The sequence below is a fragment of the Suillus subalutaceus genome (assembly GCF_016647625.1).
Source record: "Suillus subalutaceus strain FC151 chromosome Unknown DFJ58scaffold_36, whole genome shotgun sequence".
Taxonomy (NCBI): domain Eukaryota; kingdom Fungi; phylum Basidiomycota; class Agaricomycetes; order Boletales; family Suillaceae; genus Suillus; species Suillus subalutaceus.
The window spans coordinates 193,695-219,114 of NW_024540285.1; the positions used below are offsets into that span (position 1 = coordinate 193,695).

The 25,420-nt window shown below is 47.2% G+C and overlaps 9 protein-coding genes across 9 annotated transcripts; 6 read left to right on the forward strand and 3 right to left on the reverse strand.

The window, feature by feature from the left end:
• Positions 1 to 1,879: 1,879 nt before the first annotated feature.
• DFJ58DRAFT_781258 (uncharacterized protein) lies at positions 1,880 to 4,120 on the forward strand. Its single transcript, XM_041389784.1, has 8 exons — positions 1,880 to 2,212; positions 2,266 to 2,326; positions 2,384 to 2,486; positions 2,551 to 2,727; positions 2,782 to 3,053; positions 3,111 to 3,363; positions 3,417 to 3,585; positions 3,642 to 4,120. Exons 2-8 carry the CDS (start codon positions 2,287 to 2,289, stop codon positions 4,059 to 4,061), a joined length of 1,434 nt encoding a protein of 477 aa, XP_041245321.1. The 5' UTR covers positions 1,880 to 2,212; positions 2,266 to 2,286; the 3' UTR covers positions 4,062 to 4,120.
• Positions 4,121 to 4,324: 204 nt separating this feature from the next.
• Positions 4,325 to 7,365, forward strand: DFJ58DRAFT_701755 (uncharacterized protein; the record flags this gene model as incomplete). The annotated part of the gene is made up of 9 exons (XM_041383609.1): positions 4,325 to 4,697; positions 4,762 to 4,815; positions 4,876 to 5,045; positions 5,229 to 5,435; positions 5,500 to 5,644; positions 5,685 to 5,943; positions 5,988 to 6,670; positions 6,720 to 6,766; positions 6,799 to 7,365. The coding sequence occupies 9 exons, from the start codon at positions 4,325 to 4,327 to the stop codon at positions 6,928 to 6,930; spliced, it is 2,070 nt and encodes a 689-aa protein (XP_041245322.1). The 3' UTR covers positions 6,931 to 7,365.
• Positions 7,366 to 8,912: 1,547 nt separating this feature from the next.
• Positions 8,913 to 11,174, forward strand: DFJ58DRAFT_658524 (uncharacterized protein; the record flags this gene model as incomplete). Its single annotated transcript, XM_041382032.1, has 5 exons — positions 8,913 to 9,581; positions 9,899 to 10,120; positions 10,176 to 10,494; positions 10,544 to 10,941; positions 10,995 to 11,174. Coding segments are annotated over 5 exons (1,788 nt in total), but the record flags the coding sequence as incomplete, so codon positions are not given.
• Positions 11,175 to 12,006: 832 nt separating this feature from the next.
• DFJ58DRAFT_781266 (glucosidase II beta subunit-like protein-domain-containing protein) lies at positions 12,007 to 13,041 on the forward strand. The gene is made up of 4 exons (XM_041389785.1): positions 12,007 to 12,265; positions 12,315 to 12,392; positions 12,446 to 12,556; positions 12,611 to 13,041. The coding sequence occupies exons 3-4, from the start codon at positions 12,449 to 12,451 to the stop codon at positions 12,743 to 12,745; spliced, it is 243 nt and encodes an 80-aa protein (XP_041245324.1). The 5' UTR covers positions 12,007 to 12,265; positions 12,315 to 12,392; positions 12,446 to 12,448; the 3' UTR covers positions 12,746 to 13,041.
• A 51-nt stretch (positions 13,042 to 13,092) lies between these two features.
• On the reverse strand, positions 13,093 to 15,487 carry DFJ58DRAFT_292447 (uncharacterized protein). The gene is made up of 5 exons (XM_041379706.1): positions 15,342 to 15,487; positions 13,919 to 15,272; positions 13,767 to 13,855; positions 13,525 to 13,711; positions 13,093 to 13,475 (listed from the first exon to the last, which is right to left on the reverse strand). The coding sequence occupies exons 2-5, from the start codon at positions 15,162 to 15,164 to the stop codon at positions 13,360 to 13,362; spliced, it is 1,638 nt and encodes a 545-aa protein (XP_041245325.1). The 5' UTR covers positions 15,165 to 15,272; positions 15,342 to 15,487; the 3' UTR covers positions 13,093 to 13,359.
• An 889-nt stretch (positions 15,488 to 16,376) lies between these two features.
• DFJ58DRAFT_744778 (uncharacterized protein) lies at positions 16,377 to 17,539 on the forward strand (the record flags this gene model as incomplete). The annotated part of the gene is made up of 4 exons (XM_041387344.1): positions 16,377 to 16,756; positions 16,807 to 16,882; positions 16,933 to 17,065; positions 17,111 to 17,539. The coding sequence occupies exons 1-4, from the start codon at positions 16,741 to 16,743 to the stop codon at positions 17,537 to 17,539; spliced, it is 654 nt and encodes a 217-aa protein (XP_041245326.1). The 5' UTR covers positions 16,377 to 16,740.
• Positions 17,540 to 18,933: 1,394 nt separating this feature from the next.
• Positions 18,934 to 19,083, forward strand: DFJ58DRAFT_608657 (uncharacterized protein; the record flags this gene model as incomplete). Its single annotated transcript, XM_041380851.1, has 1 exon — positions 18,934 to 19,083. A coding segment is annotated over one exon (150 nt), but the record flags the coding sequence as incomplete, so codon positions are not given.
• Positions 19,084 to 19,983: 900 nt separating this feature from the next.
• Positions 19,984 to 22,064, reverse strand: DFJ58DRAFT_292539 (uncharacterized protein). Its single transcript, XM_041379707.1, has 5 exons — positions 21,887 to 22,064; positions 20,524 to 21,774; positions 20,372 to 20,460; positions 20,130 to 20,316; positions 19,984 to 20,080 (listed from the first exon to the last, which is right to left on the reverse strand). The coding sequence occupies exons 2-5, from the start codon at positions 21,707 to 21,709 to the stop codon at positions 19,995 to 19,997; spliced, it is 1,548 nt and encodes a 515-aa protein (XP_041245328.1). The 5' UTR covers positions 21,710 to 21,774; positions 21,887 to 22,064; the 3' UTR covers positions 19,984 to 19,994.
• Positions 22,065 to 23,523: 1,459 nt separating this feature from the next.
• DFJ58DRAFT_781308 (cyclin-domain-containing protein) lies at positions 23,524 to 25,357 on the reverse strand. The gene is made up of 2 exons (XM_041389786.1): positions 24,433 to 25,357; positions 23,524 to 24,373 (listed from the first exon to the last, which is right to left on the reverse strand). Exons 1-2 carry the CDS (start codon positions 25,297 to 25,299, stop codon positions 23,759 to 23,761), a joined length of 1,482 nt encoding a protein of 493 aa, XP_041245329.1. The 5' UTR covers positions 25,300 to 25,357; the 3' UTR covers positions 23,524 to 23,758.
• Between the last annotated feature and the right edge of the window lie 63 nt (positions 25,358 to 25,420).

A 25,420-nucleotide genomic window follows, 5' to 3' on the forward strand; every position in this document is an offset into this window, starting at 1 on the left:
TTTGGATACAAATGGGCCGCAGATCAACTCTTATGACCATAGCTTCTGGTGCACAGATCATTTCCGAGTGGACTTTAATCTTGAGTAAGATGTTCGCCAGTGTCGCCGTCCCATGCGATGAATTCCCCGTCGATATCGCCGCTTGTTATCAATTGCCCATCTCCTGATACTGCCAGCGCCCGCACCAAAGCACCGTGCCCCTCCATTTTCTTCAACAGAACCCCGTCCTTCAAATCCCACATACGGAGCGTCTTGTCTGCCGAGCCAGTGACCATGCGTCGTCTATCGGGGAAGACAGCAATAGCTGACACGGTGTTTTCATGACCTTTAAGCACTCGAATGGGTATGGGTAGGATCATAGACTGAGCTGCTTCTCAACACTATCAAATTCCAGCTGAAGTGACGCTGAGTAACTTCCACTGGTGTTGAGTATTCTGTGTTGATTGCCGCTCTAAGCTGCAGGCGGTGCTGCATCATAGCGGCATTATTACTACCAGTGTGTCTTTAGACGCCCAAGGCACGGTGACATCAGAAGCCCGCGAACTTCGAATTCAAGTTGCGCCGCTGCACTTTTGCAGACAAAATGCTGCGCCCTGGATCGAAGACTCAGTCGCTACTTCATGCCCAGTGAGAACCGGACCTCACCGTATCGACGGAAAACGGCCAAAATATTGGTGAACCAGGAACACAAGATTTCCGTAGATTTCCGTAGAGAATGGGACATATGAGATTTTCTAGCGATGCTGTTCGACGGAGATCTCACGATTTCGCGCTGATTCTCGCATATGATATTTCCGTCGATGATCGTATATTATCAACTGTACATGTACTCGTACCAGGCAATAAAACTACGGAAATCGCACGAAAACGACGCTGATATGTATTGCAAGAACAAGCAAATGACAGCGCAAAAATGATAGCTGGTTGATACTGCCCTTGGCATCTGCGCTGGATGTCGACCGTGTTGCTGTTCCATTCGGATTCATATGCCTGCAAACATAAATTAATGCCGTGAAATAATAACTACCTGCTACCCACCTGCTCCGCTGCAACTGCGCTAGATGTCAACTATATTAGGCGTCGGATGATAATTTGCTGATGTCATTGATCGTGTCGCAAGTTCATATAAGCCTAAAGTCAGATGTTGCTGGAAGTTCTAGTCTTCTAGATTGACGTACCTCCTATTTGTTCGAAATACTAGATGTAGGTGATGCACAGGCACGGACAACAAGGATCCAGTGTTTAGGGTGGCATGGTAGACCAGGGACAGTGAATACTGGGGGCTTCGGGTCAGACTCAGTGATGCATGTTCATTCAGAAAGCTTTGTGCTGCGTGTACCAAGACAGCACTATCTTGCACTTAGGGAAGAGATTCATGCGCATATATGCGCTATAATAGATGTTTCAGCGAACATTCGAAACGAGTTAGGCGTATGCGAGTCACTTACTGATTTGCGAGCCAGGCCGTGCGGAGAATGATCAAACATAACGCACGTCATCTTTCTAAATATATGTGAAATTCACGATCTGCGTAGCTTTGAGCATATTTGTGAATATATCCGTCGTTTTCCGTCGATATGGTGAGGTCCGGTTCTCACTGGGCTTCATGACTCACCTTTAGTCTCCTGTAGTTAGACCTGGATCAGTGAACCTGAACAGATGAGATTGGTATTCATCGGATGGATGTAAGAAAAAATGCACAAGCACAGGTGCACGAAGCCAAATATGGAAACTGCATCATAGAGTGACCATGTGTATGGTGGACGATAGGTTACGGTTCGATTTGCCGATTTGCCGCGACTTATTTTGAAGGTCCGATCAATGTTTGTTCTAGTCCTTTGAATTATTTGTTAGTATACCTCATATTGCGTCACAGGAGGTCACAAGCGGTTGTGTACTTACATGGACATAGTTTGATCGCTTCAAGACTCGAGTACGGACCGACCCCAGCCTGGCTCAGACGGACTTAGAGACGATAGACGAAGCCTTGGTTCAAATATGGAGCATCAGTAGGCCAGTTGGGGGAACGTAAGAATGCAACTTGGCATACTTCTTTGAATGAGTGACCATTGATACACCTCCGTCTCGCAGCTGCACTCTTTCTTTGGGATCTGTCGTTCGCCGCCGACTACCTACTGTCCCCTCAAACCCCGTATCCCCTACTAGCTTGCCTACTTCGTCCGCGGTCTAGTTCAAGCTTATATATAAGCAGGTAGTATCCATTCAATGCTGCGAACTTCACTGACTTGCATCCCATTTGCATAGCCCTATCACGTTCCTTACTCGATGCCCAACCCTCAAGGAAGAAATGGGTATGCTATTGCTCGTAAGTACATTGATGCCAGTGCTAGCAGCTCTTGCAAATCTAATGCCTGAGTTGCAGCTTCAGATGAAGCTATACGACCGCTAGTGGAACGATTTGTTGCAAGTGGCTACACCAACCTAGAAATCATTTCTCGTCTTCGAGAATGCAATCTCGTTATATCGTATGTGTATCTAGTCAATTATGCATGCAGGAAAACCTTCTGACTTTGATGAGTGCCATGTTAGAATCAGCCTTCTGAAAAAACGCCGCTCGCAATGGGGGCTCAAGTCTTCTCGTGGTCAGGCGCACACAATTGATACCATAGGCCCTGCTATCGAGCGCGTTCGTAAACGCTTCCCAAAACAAGGCTCGCATGATATGAAGCAGATGCTTCTGCAAGAGGAGCACATTATGGTTTCAAGGTTATTCAATATCATGCTTTTGTTGTGGGTTTACACTCATAACATGGTTTTCAGAGACTTAATACTTCAATATATGAATCTCCACCATCCAGGCGAAGTTCAACTTCGAAAGAGCCGCCGGATTAAGCGCAGTACCTACTGGACTGCGGGCCTTCATGACATCTGGATCTTTGACCAGCATGATAAGTGGCGTCGTTTCCAATTGTTTTTGCATGTTGGCATAGAGCCGTTCTCGGGTCGAATTCTCTGGCTTAAAATTTGGTGGACCAACCATAATCCTCGTCTAATTTGTGGCTGGTACTGTGACACAGTTCAAACACTGGGAGGTATGATGCAGCAATTATCGCCTGGACACTCTGATTTCTTTCTTTCTGATTATCAAGCCATGCCTCTTGTGACCCAGAGTGATCCTGGCACTGAGAACAACGGCATTGCAAATGGCCACACAATGCTACGCCACCTTCAAGATCCAGCGCTCGCTCGGACGCTCCAGCACAAGTTTAAGGGGAAGCATCGTAATATTAAGCCAGAAATATTCTGGAGTCAATTACGCCGTCGCTGGGCACCAGGCTTTGAGGATATCCTTGACTTTGGTTTGAACAATGGCATCTATGACCCTGATGACGCCCTGGAGAAGTAGCCTTGTGGTTTTGAGATTCTCATCACTAACTAACACATGATGACGACAGGCTCGTGTTTCACTTCATTTTCATTCCCTGGTTGCAGGATGAGCTTGATCATTTTGCTGCGAGGTTCAACAACACCAAGCCGCGTTTCAATATGCACAAGATCCTTCCGCATGGACGCCCAAACGATATCTTCCATCATCCAGAAAGGTTTGATTCGCGGGATTTTTCTGTAAGTATAAGGCAATCTTGTAATGGCGGTTAAAGTAGTTGATTCGTTATATGCAGGTGAAAGTCGATATCCCTTCACTCGAGCTTGTCCGTCAAACATATGCTCCGCTGGACCATCCTGTGTTTCTCTTGGTACCTCGAGAGTTCTTCGAACAAGCCACTGCGTTCATGACGGAGCTTGGTCACACAGAAATCACCGGTGATAATATTTGGGATGTGTATGCTGAGCTTCTAATGTGCTTCCGATCCATCGAGGATGAGGATTGTGTTCAAAACATCATTGCTGCACGACCGGTGGTTCCTGAAGACAGAGAGGAACAGATCGAGAGTGAGAAGATGGATGTTGTAGATCTGCCACCATATATTGAGGGAGCAGGGTGCAGGACGATCACTGACGAATCTGCAGCTGGCAACAAGTCATCTGATGAGGACTCTGACTTCTATGATTTTGTCTGGACTGACGAGGAGGACTGCTAGATACTCTTACCACTGCAATGTGTCCATCAAAAATAACATTGTGTTGTGGATTCACCATATATCTCCGCCGATAGCAGCGGACCATGGTGGCAGATGCAGAGTTGCATGTGACATCTTCGGCTGTAAATGAGAATCACGGTGCATCAGGACATGATTTATGAATAGTCGAGTGAGTATCGTTTCACAGTTGAATGTTCCCTACCTGCTGTTAAGTCCCCTGCCCACTGTCTAAACCTTCTGTTTTTCTGCCGTCAGTGATATCAATGGCCGAATTCACTCCTGTCAACCCAACGGCTTGGTGGCTCTGTCAGCGCTGCAACGTTCAATTTGACTCAACCATCCCATTTACCTATGTACGCGGTAAAGGTGGTTCTGGTCGTAGATGCTGTCCTGGTTGTGCACAACACTATGAGGAGCGCAAAGCTATAGAAGAGCCACAAAACAGTGGGACAGGGATGAATATTGGTAAGTCAATTCATTGTGGATGCTCGTCACTATTAGTAATTCTCTATGTGGTAGACTTTACAGCTTCAGGTGCAGCAGGCCCTGTGGGGCAGCGTGAGCTTGTTAAGGCAACATCAGCAGCCCAACGAGGAGGTGCGAACATGCAGAGGATAGATATAACACATATTAATTGTAACAGAGAATCTTTTTTCTAGTCAGCGCTTTAGCAATTCATCGGTGGCAGCTTTTGGTCAAGTCAACCAAGATATGCCGCCTCCTCCTGTTCCATATCCACATGCACGAAACTCAGGTATTAAATTTCGCCTTTAATAGTCCATCGCATGAACAGCTCAATGACACAGATTTGTAGGTCTTCAAACACTTGGCACTGTAGGCTACACACCCAACCATGCAGTGCATCAACTCCATCGTAACAAGATGGCTCTTGCTGCATCTTCAGGGCGTGTACACCAAGTAATGATTCACATTGCTCTTCATCACCTCAAGCCTGAGGGCAAGTCAGGCACGGAGCTAGTTGGGGTACGTCACACATGTCTAGTGTTGTAAGGTGCTCACTTACAAGATCCATAGAACATTGAACGTGATGTTTGTGTTCCACTGAACATTACTCGAGCTCAGCTCCGTTCGATTGTGATTGATCAGCTTAATCCATTGTGGGCTGAATGGTCGCATGACTATAGTCTGTCGCTATACACTTTGGAGATGCATAAATCCCCAAAACTAATTTTATACAACCCAAGACGACCATCCGAGGATGCTCATGAGCCGATTCTTCAAGAATTCTTTGTCCGTTTGACAGCAAAAGATCCAATACCCAAGTTTCATGCAAATGTCCGTGTCACTATCCTTCTCATTATGTCATATACACAGTTTCAAGATGCGCTGGTCTGGCAAGAGAGATATAGTGATGTAGGTCTTTTTTAAGTTCCCACACTGTCCACCATGTTTACAACTGCAAACTTGAAATTCACAGAGGATCACCAATGCTACAAACACGAGTAAGGTAGTATCAGCATTTACCTTTCAGTCTGTTGCACCCGGGCCATCAAAGAAACATACTAAGAAGTTGATGCACGAGAATGGAAGCAGTCCTTCACCTCCACGCCCAGCTAAAAAATGTGCCAGGACAGTAGTGAGTTAAGGCCTCATACATACTAGCACTACTGACCGCTGATCTTTTACAGCACTCGCCACAGTCCCCCTCTGTAAAGTCCCTGTCTCTGATTGTTAATGAGATGTCCGAGTCACAGACAGACACTACCCAAGTCAAGTCTACAAGAAACCGCAGCATTAGCCCTGCCAAGCTGGAATCCTCGCATATTATAACATCACAACTCTGCTTGCCCAGCCAATCCCAGGTGCAGGAAGCGATGCAAGCACAAGGAAATATTCACAAACAAGTGTCTACTATCAGTGAGTAGCAGTTCTTCTCGATCATCGACCAGAGCTCACCAATCTAAGTACAGAATATGTCTCTACAAGCTTTCGTTTCTATGATATTCCTTGTATCAGCTTCACAGATCTCATTGCTATACCTTTCACCATCACACATCGCCAGCATACCATCGCCACCCTTGCTATAGACACTAATGCAAGGTCAATGATTGGCATGGCAGGAAGTTTCAAAACATGTCATCCCGCTATGGTCTCTGTTACAGGTACTTCCAGCTCGCCCCCACTCTCTATTCTGTCAGCCACGCAGCTCGTTGCCAAAAGAGTCTTCTTCCGGGATAACCAAGTGAAAGGGCAGCGCCGGTTTGGAAGAGAGGACGAACTTAGCAAGACACTTGACGAAGTAAACTGCTTGTACTGGGGTGGATCCTTAGTTGGGATGGCATATACATTTGTTGACGAGATGCTGAAGACTGGTAAAGTGAGCCAAGATGTTGTGGATCTGATACCACATCTTCGTGTTGTTCATGCTGCACTGGCTATCCCCAACAATCCTGATGACAGCCTCAATGCTATCTATCTTGTTGAGGAGAAGATCCACGGCAGATTCGTCAAGTATATCAATAACAATTCCGCTGTTCCTGCTGATAGCCTTCAAGGCCGAGAAGTAGTCATTGGATTGTTCCTATGCTTCGTACAGCATGTCCAATATCAGCTTACCAATTCAATGGTTTACCTCTCGGATTTTCAAGGTAACTCTTACTACTGTCACTGGGGAGAAGGTTGCTGATCAGCATATAGGTGCTGGTGATCTTCTCACCGATTGTCAAGTGATTACAGGCTCATCCGTTGGCATTTTCTCCTCGTAGTGTCCTTCCAGACTTACACAAGTTTCAGTGATTTTGCGAACAATTTTGGTGATGGAAACTGCACTACAGCGTTCGACAACTTCAAGTCAGAGCACAAATGTAACAAGATTTGTCGTGCATTTGGATTGCAAGCCTTCGTGTAACAAAAAATCCATTCATGTACCCTAAGACGTTTACCATGAATTACAAAGAGATGTTTGTCCGCTATGTTTACTGTTGTACTTTATCCTCTTCTCTCCGAATACTGTCCAAATGGCACACCGGAATCGTACTTTCGACAGTGCAGTGTAGAGTTGTTCATGAGCGAATGAATCAGTGCAGAAGTTGAAAACGGCTTCTGGCAGAGTATGTCCCTTCAAAGGTCCAGAGACGGATAAAAGAGCAAAATCTGATACTGAAGCACGCGGCCTGAGTGAGTAGCGGTGGTATGGAAATAATGATATCACAAAATGAGAGAACAATATTGTTAACTAGGGTTGAGCACGAGTGGACCCCTGGGTCACTGGAGCCACACCGCACCCGCTACGGTACGGGTGTACACCGACCCGCCAATTCCATGGGTATGAGTGGTGTTTGCGGTATACTGCGGGTTTGTAGACAGGTAAACGTTGAGTTTTTCTGTATTGAATTGGTAAGGCACTGACATAGTATAGTAGTATCAGCAGAGGTCTTACAAAGTTTCGAATCCAGGTGCTCTTCGTTGTCAGACCCCGTCGTCGCCGTATCAATAGCATTGACATCAATTACCGATGGCTCGGGCAATGACGATGGTGATATCGAAGATGATTTTGACAAGCATGATTGAATGGAAGACTCGTCAGCCTTCTTTAAGCGGCGCACAATCCACTGGAACATCAGCATAACCAACGCAGTAGGTTGTCACTTTGAATCAACATTGCTACTCGATGAACCTGCGGTCAAAGCTTCGAAGGTATGGGTGGGTATAGATTTGATGTCCTTGGGATGAGTAACATGGTGACGACAGCTGAGTCTAACTTGGGAGGTTTAAAATTCTGACCCTCGCACCCTCAGACAAGCTGAGGATTCTACACCCGTCTAACACCGCAAACCACCACGGGTAAGCACGGTATACGTGCGGGTCTCCATAACCTGCACCGTACCCATACCCGCCACACCCATCAGCGATACACCGTGGTTTTGATGAAGCAGGCGAGCTAGTAGGGGATACGGGGTTTGAGGGGACAGTAGGTAGTTGGCGGCGAATGACAGATCTCGAAGAAAGAGTGCAGCTGCGAGACGGGGGTGTATCAATAGCTTGAACTAGACTGCGGACGAAGCAGGCGAGCTAGTAGGGGATACGGGGTTTGAGGGGACAGTAGGTAGTCAGCGGCGAACGACAGATCTCGAAGACAGAGTGCAGCTGCGAGACGGGGGGTGTATCAATGGTCACTCATTCAAAGAAGTATGCCAAGTTGCATTCTTACATTCCCCCAACTGGTGAACCAAGGCTTCGTCTATCGTCTCTAAGTCCGTCTGAGCCAGGCTGGGGTCGGTCCGTACTCGAGTCTTGAAGCGGTCAAACTAGTATGTCCATGTAAGTACACAACCGCTTGTGACCTCCTGTGACGCAATATGAGGTATACTAACAAATAATTCAAAGGACTAGAACAAACATTGATCGGACCTTCAAAATAAGTAGTGTCCTGTAAATTTGGTGTATGCTAATTTACGGGTGCTAATCAGCAGTGCTAATTAGCGCTAATTTACTGTGTTAATCTGGGAGGCCCAAAATGCCCTGTTAATTAGGGTTAATCTGCTTGATATGTTGTATCGGCCGATCTGCTTGAAGCGTTCACCTGCCGGAATAAGAATGTTGCAATATTGTTCGATTTTTGAGGCAAGCCAACATCAAACACCAGCCGAGGGCCATCAATGGTTGACTGGGAGATACACAACAAACTTAGCTTACTTGCACTTTACCTCAAAAATCTCCCAGACACGATACCCTTGGTGCATGCTTCGGCTACACAGTATGGCTTTGACTTTTATGCTGCCGATGATGAAGATATCTTGGACATGGGCGAGATTGGCGCTCTGAATCGGGCATTCGAAATTCGAACAAAAGCCACCAAGTCCAATTGCAACTACAAAGGTACCTACTGGAGCGAAGCAAGTTTTTCGTTGCATTGCTAGCAAGGGATGCAACACAACATGGGCAATGCCACGAAACAAAGAACGAATCCTGGATCACTTGTCAAAATGTAGCTGGCTTGATTCTGACCTGCGGAAAAGAGCATATAGTGAGCTCGGGAAGAATGCAATTGGTCCTCCTGCACATATCCCATTGGCAGATGATGAGACTCGGAAGCCTACCACCGCTGATGAAGATGAGGAGCAACCCGAATCAAGGTCTCGTGCTTCACTGCAGAAGGGTGGGAAGCTCCCGGTCAAAATGTATATTGGAGAGGCGAAGAGAATCTTGAAGGAGAGTGGCGACTATGCAATCATGAAGTACCTTGTCTGTTGTGGAGTTCCACCAACAGTCGTTGATTCAGAAGAGTGGAAAGAACTGATAGCCGTTCTAAACCCAAACTACATTTCTCCCAGCTCTGCAACTCTTACCTCACGTCTAATAGTCGACGAGGCTGCTAAAATTAGCATGGCTATTGAACAATACCTTGGCGCATCACGGAACTTGACGATCACATACGACGGAGGCAAAATAAGATGCCTGAAGTCTTTCTACTCTGTCCATGTCACAACTGCAGATCGGCGATGCTTTTGCATGACATTGGACGATGGTTCTCGTCTATCACACTCAGCAAATTACATAGTCGAGGCACTTGATCGTGTAAGTACTAGTGTTCTATTTCAATCTGGCCACAATTGATATACTGACGCTACTACACTATTAGGTTATCAAGAATATAGGGCCATGGAACTTCTGCACAGCAACATCAGATAATACAGGTAACACAAAGAAGGCTCGGAGGCTACTTTGTGAGCGCTACCCCCCACATCATCAACCTTCAAGACGCATGCCATCTGCTTAACTTGGCCGTGAAGGATATTTGCTTGTTACCTGAGTTCGAGGATGTGAGTGGACGTCATTTTCATCTAAGGTTAACTTACACTTCTCTCTCCTTCTAGGTCATCCAACAGATCCGGATGATATTGGCACATATGAGTCGCTCAAGCTATGCAATGGAGCATTATAATCACAAACGAATCACTCTTGGAATCTCCCGTGGGCTGGAAGCCATTGGTGACACTCGCTTCGGCACTATTTACTGGGCAGCACTATCAATACAACGTGGATTGCCAGCATTTCAGGCTGTCGTCGAAGATACTGATCTTGGTATTGACATTGCAGTAAGTGGTGCCTTTATTACAGTCTGCTTGACATAATGGTAATCTTGTTCCTTAGTCTCTTAACGATCTTTTCGTCCCAGGAGGTGCAAGATTGAACTTTGAACTGGAGCTCTCCAAGCTTCTTGCTGTTATCGGGCCTTGGGCCAAAGGCACAAGATGCCTGGAGGGTGCACATATCACACCTGACCAAGTTTATTTCGTATTTCTTGGCATCTTAGCTCAACATGAAGAAGACTTCCGCAAGAATGAGTTTCGACTTCGAAATAACACCATCGGGAGTATTCGTCGAATTGGGAATGCTAGATTTGACGAGCTCATCAACGAGACCCCTCAGATGCACGATGTTTACATAGCCTCATTTGTCCTAAACCCAAGTATGCTTTCATTGTACCGCACACGGACCTTACTCATAACATCATGCAGTGTTTCGTAATGCTCCTGTGTATAAACAAGCCAATCCACTCGTCATAGACCCCATCCTGATTAATCGAAGCAAGGACAACATCATCACATGTGCATCAAAACCTCCCCCTGATATGTCAAAGCGAGCTGCTCTCAGCATTCAAAAAATTCTGCAGCGGGAGTATAGTGATGTTTATGAGACAGGCAAATATACCGATCCAAAAGCTGAGATGCAACATCGTAACCCTGCACTTGCGCACTTGACTCCTGCAGAAGCGCTCACTCGTCTTCAGAGTCAGCTGAAAGCCTATTTCCGTGCTGAAGATCCGTTCAACCGCAAGATGCGCTCAAATGAGAGCCCGCGGGATTACTGGCGAGCACTCCTGAAATCAGGAGATGAACTTGCTGATGTACTTCCGGTGAGTATGCTCCCATTGTTCCTTTATCACTGACTATATCCGTTATGGTGTAGATTATTGCAATCAAAATGTTCTCTGCGGTTCCTATTTCTATGGCAGACGAACGCACTATGTCCACCATCACATGGTTGAACTCTCCTCGTCGCGCTAATCAAAACCTTGGGACACTTCAAGATCACATCAAAATTCGACAGTGGCATCGTTACAAACCTGAGGTATGTGTTTCTGGCTAGCACCTCAACCTCAAATCAGTGAATCACACTCGTACTATGCAGAATGCAAATCCCGCCAAAAAATTGCTTGTTCGATGGCGAGACATGGACGAAACTATTTTCCACAAGCGTACAGCTTCAGACATGGATATGTCTGAAGACCTTCCACTCCCTGGACTCCGTCCACCTCAACCAAGACCCTTCAACTCCAATCCACCCAACGACGCTGATGATCCCAAATTTCCCGATGATGGTGCTGAATGGCTGAACGACGAGCGAGGACTGGCGAGCGAGTTTGAAAAAGTTGACAGCTCATATTTCTTGCTTGCAGGGGCAAATGTACATATCGAGTTGCGCTCTCCCTATCTCCGCGACTTCCTGGACGAAACACCCCGAAACATGAATCCCCACGCCAAGGTGTTAACAACATCGTCCATTGTCGCGTCGTCGTCGTCGTCGTTAGAGGCAATTCCTGATGTAAAAGCCTGGGATGTATGGCCGTAGAACCACATTTACCCTAATTAACCGTTAAACTCATCAAATCTACAAGTAAATTAGCGCTAATTAGCAGACTTGCAAATTTACGCTAATTTACATAGGGTAATTTGACCTCCCAGACAGCCTTTGCTAATTAGCCCTGTTAATCTGGCCTCAGACCAGATTTACAGGACACTAAAAATAAGTCGCGGCAAATCGGCAAATCGAACCGTAACCTATCGTCCACCATACATGTGTTACAGTCACCCTATTCTTTTCCCAATGGCTGTACTTCTAATTCGATCATCATACTTCCTTTTTGTCTTGTGGTTTCCTCATCGACACTGCCCGATCTTCATACATTGCGTATGCACATGCGCTTGGAGGCACTCGTTGCTGATATTGCCAGAGATTGAAACGAGAGAGAAAGAGGTGGAGAGATTCCCACCTTAGAATCAAATCGTGCACGTGTCGCCCTTTCGGATGCGGAACACAGCCTCAAGTTGACCCAAGACGAACAACGAACTGCAAATGAAGACCTCCTAGATCTCTTTGATCCTGAGGCCCGAGGGCTTTGGTCCAGAAGGCGAGTGGAAAAAACTTGACGGCTTGTGCCTCTCAAAGGATACCGGAGAGTATGTGTTGTTGCTTCGAACTACTTGGAAGTATACCCACGTTTCACAGTTACTACACTTACGAAGTTTGCCTCTTTGACGAGGCGACGCAGATTCCAGGTAGCGGTGATTCTGGCTTCAGTCTCGGGTATGTTGTTTAGCAATGAATGCTATGAAGATACTTATCTATGTGCCTTTCAGGAAATGTTCGTCCTCGAACAAAGCTGCTCAACTGGTGAGCTAGAATATTATACCCGACAGCACTTTACCCAGGGGGCCAAATGCTGGAACGGCCCCCATCGCAGCGTCGAGGTAAAGATTGCATATTCTCTATTCTCCCCCACAACGTTGATTTGTTCTTATAAGCTCGTCCTCACATGCGGTACTGAAAACACGTTACTGACGGTGGCAGAACTGGAAAAGTGCGAGTACCAAATTACAGGAACAACCCCGGCATTATGTCGCCCACTGGAGGACGAGCACACCAAAGACGAACTGTAGACTTTTTGGGATTAGGTCTAGGTACAGTACCTCTGCATGCATGTAAGTATTTATTACGTGGTCAGGTGAACATGAAGTTCTACTTCCACCCCCTCGGGGCACGAGTTCTAATCAGGAAACCTACTCTCTGAATTCGTAAAAATACCAAGAATAAGATCGATGGAAATAGTAATGCACACGGTTACAATATCCTCACCAACCTGACGCAGTCCATCATGTTGCAAACAGAGGTCGTGTCTTTGAGTTGTGCAATGATATCGTGATCCGATGCGATTCTCATGTATTCCCCTCCGCGTTGCTGTGCTAGTAAAAATGCGCGAAAAGGCTTACTTCGGGGCGGAATAGTCTAAAGTTATAACTTCGCAAGTGAACTATACGACGTGTCGTCGACCAGAATCACAACGATTTGGTAATTGTTTGAAAGGCGAATTGAATGTATCTCCACTAAAAGTTGTCCAAGATATGAATGGTATGCTAAGAACAAGACGAACCAACTACAACACAGCAGACAGCAGAAAGATGGTATATCTCGTTCAACAGCATGGCTGGTTGTGTGCACCGTGAATGCATCGCCAGACTGACATGAATATAGCTCCTCTGTTTGAAAAGAGAAATCAAGAAGAAAAAGTCAAGCAAGTACCTCTCACGAGGGGGGGTACCAGAGACTCAGCACCGGAACCAGCATACACGCAGTCCATCTTCACATCCGGCAGCGGATGATCGCTCGTCCCTTTGTAAGATGTCAACGCAGCATCATCGTGAGCATATAACTATCCTACCAGCATGACAGTACGGGATTCCGTCCTCCTTGTGTCCCCACCACATCACAGGCGACCACTCGTCCACGAGGTTGGCGAGCGTCTGGAGGTGGCCATATGCAGCCGGCTGAGGACCGCGCGGTCGCCACAGTGCGACGAAAGTGAAGAAACAGGCAAATATAAACAGCGCTATGCATAAGTTCCAGATCTGCACGAGGTTGTGAGGACGTCGTAAGAGTTTTACATAGGCAGTAAGTGCGAACCTGGGGAGGGTTCATGGTTACAAGCGACCATCCTAGGTTCTCCATATCGATGTTGTTAGATATCTGGAATGAAAGTCCAAACATCCAGTCTGTGATCCTCGACGATGGTGTTCAATAACACCTATAAAAGATACTAGACGGGAATGACTCACGCAGGAAAGGCTTCGCGACGAAAAGTACAAGACAAATTGGGTGAGTGAAAATTGTCTTCACTGGGTTCGTCGCCATTTTAAGTCCTTTCCTTCCGGTAGCGCATCTCCACTGTGTTTCGTCTCGAATGACATTCGCGATGAGCTCCGAGCAATGCAGCCCAAGTGTCAAGGGTCCCTGGACAACTGCTATGTTGACGAAGAGCAGAATCCACATCTCAAGATTGACACCGGGCATAGAATACCAGATGGAACTGGACGACTGGTTGGGTAAGAACGACCACGTCTGTGGGGTCATCGGGATGAAAGAATTACTGTTCAGGTTAGAGATATACGTGACGAGTGCGGCCCATCCAGCGCATGCTGCAACGATCACCCAAAGAGAAATGATAACTTTCCGGATGCTAGGGTGAGCATGCCACGCAGAGGGCTGTATCTCTAGTGGCTTCACTGGACCTCCATCCGCGTCTAGGTCAGACACACAACACATGCACCGCGAAGTAACATGGGTCAATTGCGTGTGGTGGACCAGTGCGGCGGTCAAGTCGAAAGGTGAGGAGCTCCACGTCAATATTTTGACAACCCGTATCGCTGACAATGCGATCATCACCTGGAGAAGGAGTGCGACACCTAGAACGAGTAGAGGTATCCCTGTCATGACGATGACGACGGCGTTGTCGATGGAAAGATCATTAGATGTCGAGGCCAAACATAGGATGAGTGAAGCCGAGCTGTAGGATATAATGAGGAGGACAGCCAAGATACCATTAAACAGGGTGCCGTTAGGGTTACACCATCCACGAGCTGCAGTCAGAAGGCGCAGATTGGTGTTGAAATGAAGTCGAGACTCTGAGGCCAGTGCAGAGCGCAATGTGATACCATGTACGAGGCCTATGGACTCGGTGCATAACGTGACGATTAAGTTAAGCGCCAGTGCCAATATCTCCCCCTGCAGGGGCAACGGATTAACACTCGTATTCACTGCGGAAATGCCGGTCTCGATGACTCCGAGGACTCCGCTAGAGTATACAGTGGCAATGCCTAGAACGATGCATAAGTAGCTGAAGATAGTTGAGCATGCCACTCCGACAAGGGCATATCTACGACTCGTCAAACACGGGTCGTAGAATTCGGTTCTAGTATCAGCACTGAACTTCGCATCAGATGTTATCGAGTCAAAGTCCTGGTCATTCAGGAGTGCGTCATATGGATGCGAACTTTCATCTGTCGGTTTGAAAGAAGCTGCCATGGGAGGCAGAGATAGGAAGGCCAGTCTCAAATGAAGAAAGGCTCGGACTAGAAACGAAAGGACAACTCAGTCTTCGGATCGAGAGACCCGTACTACGGCAATGCATACCTAGAAACGAAACGATAACTATGTAGGTAGTTAGAATGAAAACATGTATCGGTAAATGCTAATACTCACCTCGGTCTTCGGATTGAGAGACTGAGGGGAGTTCGTTCTGGGGATGCCAGAATAAGAGAAACCTGTTGAAACGGAGAACGAAAAGTGCATATGAAGAACACGTGTAGCAATGAGTGATTGTGTATGCAAAGTGAAATGCGTACGCCGGATGGATTTGGATACAATGGGCACGCAGATCAAATCTTATGCCCATAGCTTCTGGTGCACAGATCCTTTTCGAGTGGACTTTGATCTTGAGTAAGAGATTCACGAGTGTCGCCGTCCCATGTGATGAACTCTCCGTCGATATCACCGCTTGCTATAAATTGCCCATCTCCTGATACTGCCAGTGCCAGTGCTCGCACCCAAGCACCGTGCCCCTACATTTTCTTCAACATAAACCCGTCCTTCAAGTCCCACATATGAAGCGTCTTGGCTGCCGAGCCCATAACCATGCGTCGTCTATCGGGGAAGACAGCAACAGCAGGCGCAATGTTTTCATGTCCTTTAGGCCCTCGAATGGGTATAGGCAGGATCACAGACTTGTTGATGTGCTTGATCAGACTGTTGCCGGTCTAAGCGCTGCACCACAGCGGCATTATTGCTAGTAGTGTCTCTTTAGACGCCCAAGGCACGGTGACATCACAAGCCCGCGAACTTCCGCTGTAGTTTTGCAGATAAAACGCTGCGCCCTAGATTGAAGACTCAGTCGCTACTTCATGACTCACCTTTAGTCTCCTGTAGTTAGACCTTGTGAACCTGTGAACAGATGAGATTGGTATTTAAAGCAATATATTGTTGAGCATCTGCGTAAAATTGCCCACCACTTTCACATGAGAATGTTCAAAGGCATCAAGTCGAGGAAACAGCAATTTGCAAGCAAGCAGGGCTGGTAGCCAAATTAGCTTTGTGACCTTTTTCAATCGAATGAATCTAAGAAAAAATGCACAAGCACAGGTGAACAACCCTGCACTATTCTTTTTCCCTATTCTAATTCGATCATCATACTTCCTTTTTGCCTTGAGAATGGTTTCCTCATGGACACTGCCCTTACATGTGTTCTCGCGGTGGACAATTTTGAGCGCCTGGAACCAACTCGAATTGTTACTACTGGAAATGCAAACATTGCGATGATCAGGTGCTCGAATCCAGGGTCATGACAACAGCCTACTTATCAGGCGCTGGACCAATGTAACTGCTCCTCTGCGCCAAGCAGCGCGCCTGTTTGTTATGGACAAGACAGGCAACCTCAGCACCCTTGATCCAATTCTTACTTCCGCTGCTTCGAATTCCCAATCTGCTTCTGGAAGTTCTACTACCGCCGTATTCCCATCAAGAGACGCAAAGCTTCAAATTTGTCAACCCTAGATGGATACGTTGATCAACGAACCATTGAATAATGCACAAAATAACCTAGCAAATGCAAAGCTGCTCCGGTGTGTCGTGTCATCCAACTTTGAGAGTCAAACCTAAATGTTGAAACTAGCTTTTTCATTCATGCCAATATTCCCAGACGCGTTTTTATGCATTGATTCTCCAATGTTTAAGTGTGCTAGAGTACGGTAAGTACATGCACCAATAATCACAAGCAACTAACATGCTCGTATCGTAGTTCTCCACTTACCCTGGTCTGCATGCGTCCTCATGCCAAGAAGAAGACCAATGGTCTAGCTCCTGTCACATCTGAGCTTATAAACACGATCTTGAATGACCCCCCCTACTCAAATTTATTGTCGATGCAATTGGTAATGTTGAGTCACGCCAAGCCTCGCTGGCTGACTGCATGCTAGAACTTCTTCGCTGCGCAAAGAAGATGTCCCAGCTCTGCAATCTTGACTCACAAGTGTGTTGCAGCCCTCTACCAGCCACTCCTCGTACATCATACCGCGCTCAAGTCCCTTCAGAAAGAACACAAGAAGCACCTGGAACGCGAGAAAGCTCTTGGTGACATCTTGACCTCACTCCGCGCTGGCTATAACCCTAACTATCAAGATATGGCCGTCCTCGAGGCTGTGCGTGGCTGGGAGGCACTAGCAGGATTACCTCACACAAACGACGTACGCAAGGGTGACGATGGGAAAGCTGACACTACCGCGGAAAAACCGAAAACAGATGACGATATTGAAGATGAAGGTCTCTGGAATGCAGCAAAGATCGGGAAGGAGTTGGATCAGTTGTTGAAAACAGATCATGTGACGCTGCTGCTAGAACATGATTAGCTTGTCGGGCCTGCTTCGGCTCAGTTGCTCTGCAAGTTAAAAGTAGTTGATGGCGCAAGAAACTGACCGGTTTTTAAGTGCTTGACATCTCGGCCTACCTTCCAGACGCTCTGCTCCCATCTTATCATAGTTTCCGCGACTCGCTCCTCTCAGCTCTCTCGGTTTTCGGGATCGGGCGCGGAGGCACATCCGACACGTCTCCGCTGGTAACTATATGAATCTATGTCACTGAATGTATGAGCTCATCCCACCTTAGAATCAAATCGTGCACGTGTCGCCCTTTCGGATGCGGAACACAGCCTCAAGTTGACCCAAGACGGACAACGAACCGCAAATGAAGACCTCCTAGATCTCTTTAATCCTGAGGGCTTTGATCCAGAAGGCGAGTGGAAAAAACTTGAGGGCTTGTGCATGTCAAAGGATACCGGAAAGTATGTGTTGTTGCTTCGAACTACTTGGCAGTATACCCACGTTTCACAGTTACACTTACGAAGTTTGCCTCTTTGACGAGGCGAAGCAAATTCCCAATATGTACCTTGAGATAAGGATCGATCTGATGCTGGCTTCCATGTGTCCTTGGCACTTCCCGTGCGCCCATATTTCGCATCCTGAGTTGGACGACTCGGACCTTAGTCGGTTCTTTCGAGCAGTTTCAAACCCTAAGCAAACAAAGTCTGAACACCCTCACGCGGCACTCACAACGCATCGAGTGGTATATGATATCCTCACTCCCCCATGTTTCCCTTCCCTAGTAACTCACCCCTTCGTTTTACTGCAGTTTCGCCACCCACCTATTTATTCATTCCCTCCAATTTTACTGCCACATAATCATACCATTCATGTATTAATAGCCTCTCAAATGTGCCGCATCCGAGTTCCTACATTGCACGGCCAATCCCCATATTCCACCAGCTAATTTATTCATACAGTATCCTGGATTCCATGCCCTGGTTTGCACGCTGACCTGGGCAGCACCAGCTTCTTCACTCTCGTTGCTCGTACCCTGCCTCCGACGCTTCATTTGCACCATCGTTTCAATATTAATCCTGCACCTTCATTCTTACACGGCTTTCGCCGCTGTCGACTTCATACCTGCTCGCATCGATTGGTACTTCCCGCATTCATCTATTTTCGCTAGTGTGTATGATCGCTTCGACGCATTTACATAAATCCATCCTACTTCCTATCCCTCGACGAAATTACATCAGCCACACACTGATAGGTTTCGAGCCCATCTGGCCATTCCCAATCACGATTGTCGGAAGCTACCATCACCCTCACACTTTAAAGTTGCATTTATTGTCGAAGATCATGAGTTGTGGCAGAGTGGTACAGGATTCGATGGTAAGTCTTTTCAGTCACGCACGCATTCAAACTACAATACTCAGACCAATGCAGGGTTACGGCTTGTACAAATATGTGCCATATTCAAATTACCCACCCACTATGGCAAATTCCCTCACTTGCGGGTATACGTCGAATGGTTTTGTCCTCTACGTAATCCGGAACCTGTGACTGACTTGTATCGACTTGCCTGTTCAACTGATAGCCATTGGGGTTTCATATCCGTCGTTAGCGTTCAAGATCTTTCGCAAGCAGGTCATTTGATTTGGATCAAACAAGGTAGATATGCTGTGGGTCAATGGTGATGTTCTCGAGCTTGCTGACATCAATCCTTACATGGATTTGATAACATATGTAGAGCGCATATGGCACAAATTGATATTCAGATCGCCGTTTGACAACGACTTCTTCGTACCAGATCTGTTCCCGTTGCGAAGAGAATTGGTGTTATGTGTATTATGGTAGTGGTAAGTTATTTTTGGACTCGACAAGCCCACTCTGAAACAACAGAACGATGAATGATCTCAATATTTGTAGGAGATTTTGAGGAGATCATGACCGTCTCAGACAATTCGCAGTCTCGTTTTCATGGGCGTTCAAATTGAGGCTACGTCATGGTCATTTGCTTCAGGTCAAGACCATTTTTCATGCAGTTGATATGCGCATTCAGATCTCAGATACATCGTTGTTGATGATTTGTTCGTCGGTCGCTACATATGGACCGACCGCAAGTCCTACCACAGCATGTACTATATGTGCTATATACGATACGATCCTACCGAGACTCTGATTCTTTAATGTCGGCCAATTTCACTGGTATTCACAGCTCACCTTATGATACACTTCCTATTCATATTCCGACTCAAGAGTCAACATATCCTCCACAGCTTATATATTTTGGTCCGTTTATTCATCATAGTGTTACAAAGCCCGAGTTGGAACAATATTAAGACGAACTACCTACAACGTAGCAAGCACCATAAACATTGTACATATATCATTCAACGGCATGGCTGGTTGTGTGTCCGTCAATGCATTGCCAGCCTAACGTGGATACAACAAAAAGAGAAATCAAGAAATGCCCTTTAAAAAAAAGCAAAGCAACTACCTCTCACGAGAGGGGTGCCAGAGACTCAACACCGGAACCAGCATAAACGCAGTGCAACTTCACATGCGGCAGCGGGTGATCACTCGTCCCTTTGTAAAACGTCAACGCAGCATCATCGTGAGCATATAAGTACCCTACCAGCATGACAGTACGGGATTCCGTCATCCTTGTGTCTCCACCACATCACAGGATACCACTCGTCCACGAGGTTGGCGAGCGTCTGGAGGTGGCCGTATGCAGCCGGCTGGGGACCATGTGGTCGGCGCAGTGCGACGAAAGTGAAGAAATAGGCAAATATAAACAGCGTTATGCATAAGTTCCAGATCTGCATGAGGTTGTGAGGACGTCATAAGAGTTTTACATAGGCAGTAAGCGCGAACCTGGGGAGTGTTCATGTATACATCCGACCCTCCTAGTTTCTCGTCAGAGACGAGCTTATATATCTGGAATGAAAGTCCAAACATCCAGTCTGTGATCCTCGACGATGGTGTTCAAAAACATCCATAAAATATACTAGACGGGAATGACTCACGCAGGAAAGGCTTCGCGACGAAAAGTACAAGACAAATCGGGTGAGTGAAAGTCGTCTTCACTGGGTTCATCGCCATTCTAAGTCCTTTCCTTCCGGTAGCGCATCTCCACTGTGTTTCGTCTCGAATGACATTCGCGATGAGCTCCGAGCAATGCAGCCCAAGTGTCAAGGGCCCCTGGACAACTGCTATGTTGACGAAGAGCAGAATCCACAGCTCAAGATTGACACCCGGCACAGAATACCAGATGGAACTGGACCGCCAGTTGGGTAAGATCGACCACGTATATGGGGTCATAGGGATGAAATGACTGTCCCGGTCCGAGATATACGTGACGAGTGCGGCCCATCCAGCGCATGCTGCAACGATCACCCAAAGAGAAATGATAACTTTCCGGATGCTAGGGTGAGCATGCCACGCAGAGGGCTGTATCTTAGATGGCTTCGCTGGACCTCCATCCGCGTCTAGGGCAGACACACGACGCATGCACCGCAAAGTAACATGGGTCAATTGCGTGTGGTGGACCAGTGCGGCGGTCAAGTCGAAAGGTGAGGAGCTCCACGTCAATATTTTGACAGCCCGTATCGCTGACAATGCGATGATCACCTGGAGAAGGAGTGCGACACATAGAATGAGGAGAGGCATCCCTGCGATGGCGATGGTAAGATTATTGTCGAAACATACGACGAGTGAAGCCGAGCTGTAGGATATAATGAGGAGCACAGCCGAGATACCATTAAACAGGGTGCCGTTAGGGTTATACCATCCACGAGCTGCAGTCAGAAGGCGCAGGTTGGTGTTGAAATGAAATCGAGACTCAGAGGCCAGCGCAGAGCGCAATGAGATACCGTGTACGAGGCCTATGGACTCGGTGCATAACGTGACGATTAAGTTAAGTGCCAGTGTCAATATCTCCACCTGCAGGAACAGATTACCTGCGGGCATGTCGGTTGCTCCGAGGACTCCGTGATTGGCTAAAGTAACAATGCCTGCAATGATGCAAGAGCAGCTGAAGATAGTTGAGCATGCCACTCCGACAAGGGCATTTCTGCGACTCGTCAAACACGGGTCGTAGAATACAATTCTAGTATCAGCAGTGAACTTCGCATCAGATATTATCGAATCCAAGTCATCGTCATTCAGGAGTGCGTCCGAGCTTTCATCTGTCGGTTTGAAAGAAGCTGCCATGGGAGGCAGAGAGAGGAAGGCCAGTCTCAAATGAAGAAAGGCTCAGACTAGAAACGAAAGGAGAACTCAGTCTTCGGATTGAGAGACTCGTACTACGGCAATGCATACCTAGAAACGAAACGAGAACTATGTAGGTAGTTAGAATGAAAATATGTATCGGTAAATGCTAATACTCACCTCGGTCTTCGGATTGAGAAACTGAGGGGAGTTCGTTCTGGGGATGCTAGAATAAAAGAAACCTGTTGCAGCGGAGAACGAAAGGTGCATGTACAGAACACGTAAAGCAAAGAGTGATTGTGTATCTGAAGTAGAAATCCATACGACGAATGCGTTTTGATAGCCAGCGATGGACACCCAACACCCAAATTCAATCTTATGACCATGGCTTCTGGTGGATCTGACTTCGTGATGGACAGCGGTCGTGCGACGCGGCATTTATGTGTATCCGGTGCACTGTTGATTTACGCGGCAATACTAAAAGTGCACATGTCAGGATGGTAATCATTGAAAGCCAGTCAAGCCTAACCTCCGTGTACTGTACACATATCCTAGCACGATGCACAGACCTGCCGTTGTCTGTCAATTGAGTGAGGCCAATGAGAAACAGGATCAGAAGTCAAACGAGTTTGCAGGTGTGAATCATCGAAAGGTAGTAAAGTGAAATACGTACGACGGATGTATTTTGATCCAATGGGCATGCAGATCAAATCTTATGACCATAGCTTCTGGTGCACAGATCCTTTTCGAGTGGACTTTAATCTTGAGTAAGATGTTCGCCAGTGTCGCCGTCCCATGCGATGAATTCCCCGTCGATATCACCGCACGTTATCAATTGCCCATCTCCTGATACTGCCAGCGCCCGCACCCGAGCACCGTGCCCCTCAATTTTCTTCGACAAAACCCCGTCCTTCAAGTCCCACATACGGAGCGTCTTGTCTACCGAGCCAGTGACCATGCGTAGTCTATCAGGGAAGACAGCAACAGCGGACATGGTGTTTTCATGACCTTTAAGCGCTCGAACGGGTATGGGTGGGATCATGGGCTGGTTTGCTTCAGCCATTGAGTCATTTCCGCGGGAATCTGATGGTGTTTAGCGCAGTCGAGGTTGATCAGACTCTATTGCCACTCTAAGCTGCAGGCGGTGCTGCATCACAACGGCATTATTGCTACTAGTGTTTCGTTAGACGCCCAAGGAACGGGGACATCACAGGCCCGCGAACTTCAAGTTGCGCCGCAGTTTTGCAGATAAAGCGCTGCACCCTATATTGAAGACTCAGTCGCTACTTGAAGCTTCATGACTCACCTTTAGTCTCCTGTAGTCTGACCTTGATACTAGAAGGAACATAGTCGTTCCTTGGCTCCCCTTCGAGTCCTGTCTAATTATGACTTTAATGATAGCCCGGGTCAGTCTGAGCCGTAATCGCCTTCACAGTCCTGACTCCTGCTCGTGTATACCGGAGGGCTATGAACCTGGGTTTCACTGCTTGGATCTATCTGCCAGACACAGGGCCATGGATTTGAGGATTGCTGGTGTGCACAAGGAGACATAAGGCGGAATTAGAGCAGACAGAAAAGTGGCTTGCTGGATGCCAGCTCGAAACCAACACGAGATCAAGTAGCACCTGGGGACCTATTGACGGTTACTGAGCCAACGAACGGTCGTTTGTACCGAAGAGCGAGCTTTCAGCCAGTAGAATGCTCCAGGAAGTGTACGTTCGTGCATTCCTATTTGGTAGATGAAGAACATGTCACAAGTAGGGTATAATTGGAATTGGAGGAAGTTTCAAGTGCACTGAGTTCTACGTAGCCAGCTAGCAACAAGTGTCAATTCTATATATAGGACACGTGCTAAATAAACATACACTGCCAAAGTATGAGTTGAAGGCGAGGTATAGACACTACTGTACGATATGACTGCAATGTCGCTGAATTGAATGTAGGTGATTGGCGGGCACTGTGGAAGGTATGAAGAAATATTACGGGCTGGTCAAACAGACACCCGGGATCAAAGGTTAGGAGGTGTCGCAGGAGTAATCATTTGGTAACACTCTAAGGGCTCGCCATTCCAATATCCTCACTAATTTCTCGTACAAGCCGCCGGGCTTTCAATTCCGGCGTAATATCACCTCGTTCTCTTTCTTTGTCTTCCACACCATTCTGCCTACACTCGTCGCCCTGCTCTACGGTGGCAGCGCGGAACTCACCGGCGCTCTCGCACTCCTCGGCGTCTCCGCAGATTGAACTTGAAGAATTAGGTGGTCGAATCGTCGGTTCATCATCCGTCGTATAGCCACCTTCCGTTTCAGTTTCAGTATCGGTTTCGGTGCTGACGATACTCGCGGCGTCATCGTCGCGCGTGCGTACAGCGCGCATACTGGGCGTCCGATCGGGCGCCACTGAACCACCATATACATCAATAGCACCCATAGCCCGTGCGGGGCCCGATACCGTGGTAGGTGATGAACGTGTCTGTGATTGCTGTGAGCGTGATGGGGTTACAGGGCGAAGCACTGAAGGCGGTTCTGGTGGCTGTGATTGCGAAAAGAGGATAAGCTGTTCTGCATATCTTTGCATCTCCTCAGGCGATATGACGAGCCTGAAGTCGTTGAGAAGTAAAAACTGGAGCTCGAGTTGGTTGAGCTCTGCTTGGGGGAGACCTCCGACCTGAGTCAAGATACGGGGTGGAGTGAATATTTTGAACAGGTCGCAAAGTTGAAACCCACCTTCGCATATCGCGAATTAGTGTAAAATACATCGCTGAAGAATTTACTTGCGACTGTGACGCCAGCAATGACAAGTCTATGGACGTTATACGAGTCGATGACAAATGTACGCCCCGTAGCCTCGGAGGCAAGGCGAGACATGCGGTCAAAATACACGAGGAGGGCTAAGAACACCTCGTTTGTGGTTGGACAATATTTGAGTATTCGTAAGAGATATGATTCGAGTGCGATAGTTGGAATGTTGCGAGCATGGAAAGTGAGGGCGGATGCAGGATTTGATAGGGAGGAACGAGAGGCGGAGGTGAGGGAGCGCCAAATAGGGGAACAAGATGCATCTTCTGATACGTCGTTATGTGACAGACTTGCCAAAGTATGGGATGCTAGGTCTGAACCTGAAATTACATCGTTGGTGGATGCAATCTGGGTAAGAAGTGAAGCAAGGAGACGAAGCAAATCGGTCGAGGGGTAGTTGTGAACGTCAAAATATGAAGCAGAAGCTGGTACATTTATTTGAGGTGGAGGAATTGGAGAACCAGCTCTTGGAGGGTTATCAGGGGGAGGGTCTTTGCTTGTGGCTGCTGACGATTCGGATATTGCCTGAGATGACTGTACGGCGTGATTCCGAACTGGAGACGAGTCCTTTGTCACAACTGAAGATGCAGAAACCGATCTCCGTGGGCAGTAGGACGAAGATGGCTGAAATACAGCGGTAGTCGTCGATGCTTGCGGTTTCCAATGTGCAACTCTGCTAGAACTTGTTCGACTAGAAGATGAAGATGGAGTGGTTCTAGGTAAACTTGAAATATTTCTGTCGACGCCAGTTCTATCGATAGTTCTAGCTTCTGTTGGATGAGCGAGAGCGAGCATGATTAAAGATGTGAAGAGGACCCAGCTAGGTTCAGCGCTCAGCAATCACAAATGTAAAGTAAAACAATCTTCTTCTACCCCGTGGGAATAGATTACTTACCGTGTGAGACTGAGACAATTT

Bases quoted from the DNA above. Each gene is read 5' to 3' on its own strand.
- DFJ58DRAFT_292447 (XM_041379706.1), bottom strand. From the start codon at position 15,164: ATGGCAGCTTCTTTCAAACCGACAGATGAAAGTTCGCATCCATATGAC. The intron at 13,712-13,766 runs GTTCGCACTTAC...AACCTCGTGCAG, and splicing joins TAACCATGAACCCTCCCCAG to ATCTGGAACTTATGCATAGC. The intron at 13,476-13,524 runs GTAGGATAGTTA...CATCTTACAAAG, and splicing joins AATCCCGTACTGTCATGCTG to GGACGAGCGATCATCCGCTG.
- DFJ58DRAFT_781266 (XM_041389785.1), top strand. From the start codon at position 12,449: ATGTTCGTCCTCGAACAAAGCTGCTCAACTGGTGAGCTAGAATATTAT. The intron at 12,557-12,610 runs GTAAAGATTGCA...TGTTCTTATAAG, and splicing joins GCCCCCATCGCAGCGTCGAG to CTCGTCCTCACATGCGGTAC.
- DFJ58DRAFT_781308 (XM_041389786.1), bottom strand. From the start codon at position 25,299: ATGCTCGCTCTCGCTCATCCAACAGAAGCTAGAACTATCGATAGAACT. The intron at 24,374-24,432 runs GTGGGTTTCAAC...ATCTTGACTCAG, and splicing joins CTAATTCGCGATATGCGAAG to GTCGGAGGTCTCCCCCAAGC.
- DFJ58DRAFT_781258 (XM_041389784.1), top strand. From the start codon at position 2,287: ATGCCCAACCCTCAAGGAAGAAATGGGTATGCTATTGCTC. The intron at 2,327-2,383 runs GTAAGTACATTG...CCTGAGTTGCAG, and splicing joins AAATGGGTATGCTATTGCTC to CTTCAGATGAAGCTATACGA. The intron at 3,586-3,641 runs GTAAGTATAAGG...CGTTATATGCAG, and splicing joins TTGATTCGCGGGATTTTTCT to GTGAAAGTCGATATCCCTTC.
- DFJ58DRAFT_292539 (XM_041379707.1), bottom strand. From the start codon at position 21,709: ATGGCAGCTTCTTTCAAACCGACAGATGAAAGCTCGGACGCACTCCTG. The intron at 20,317-20,371 runs GTTCGCGCTTAC...AACCTCATGCAG, and splicing joins TATACATGAACACTCCCCAG to ATCTGGAACTTATGCATAAC. The intron at 20,081-20,129 runs GTAGGGTACTTA...CGTTTTACAAAG, and splicing joins AATCCCGTACTGTCATGCTG to GGACGAGTGATCACCCGCTG.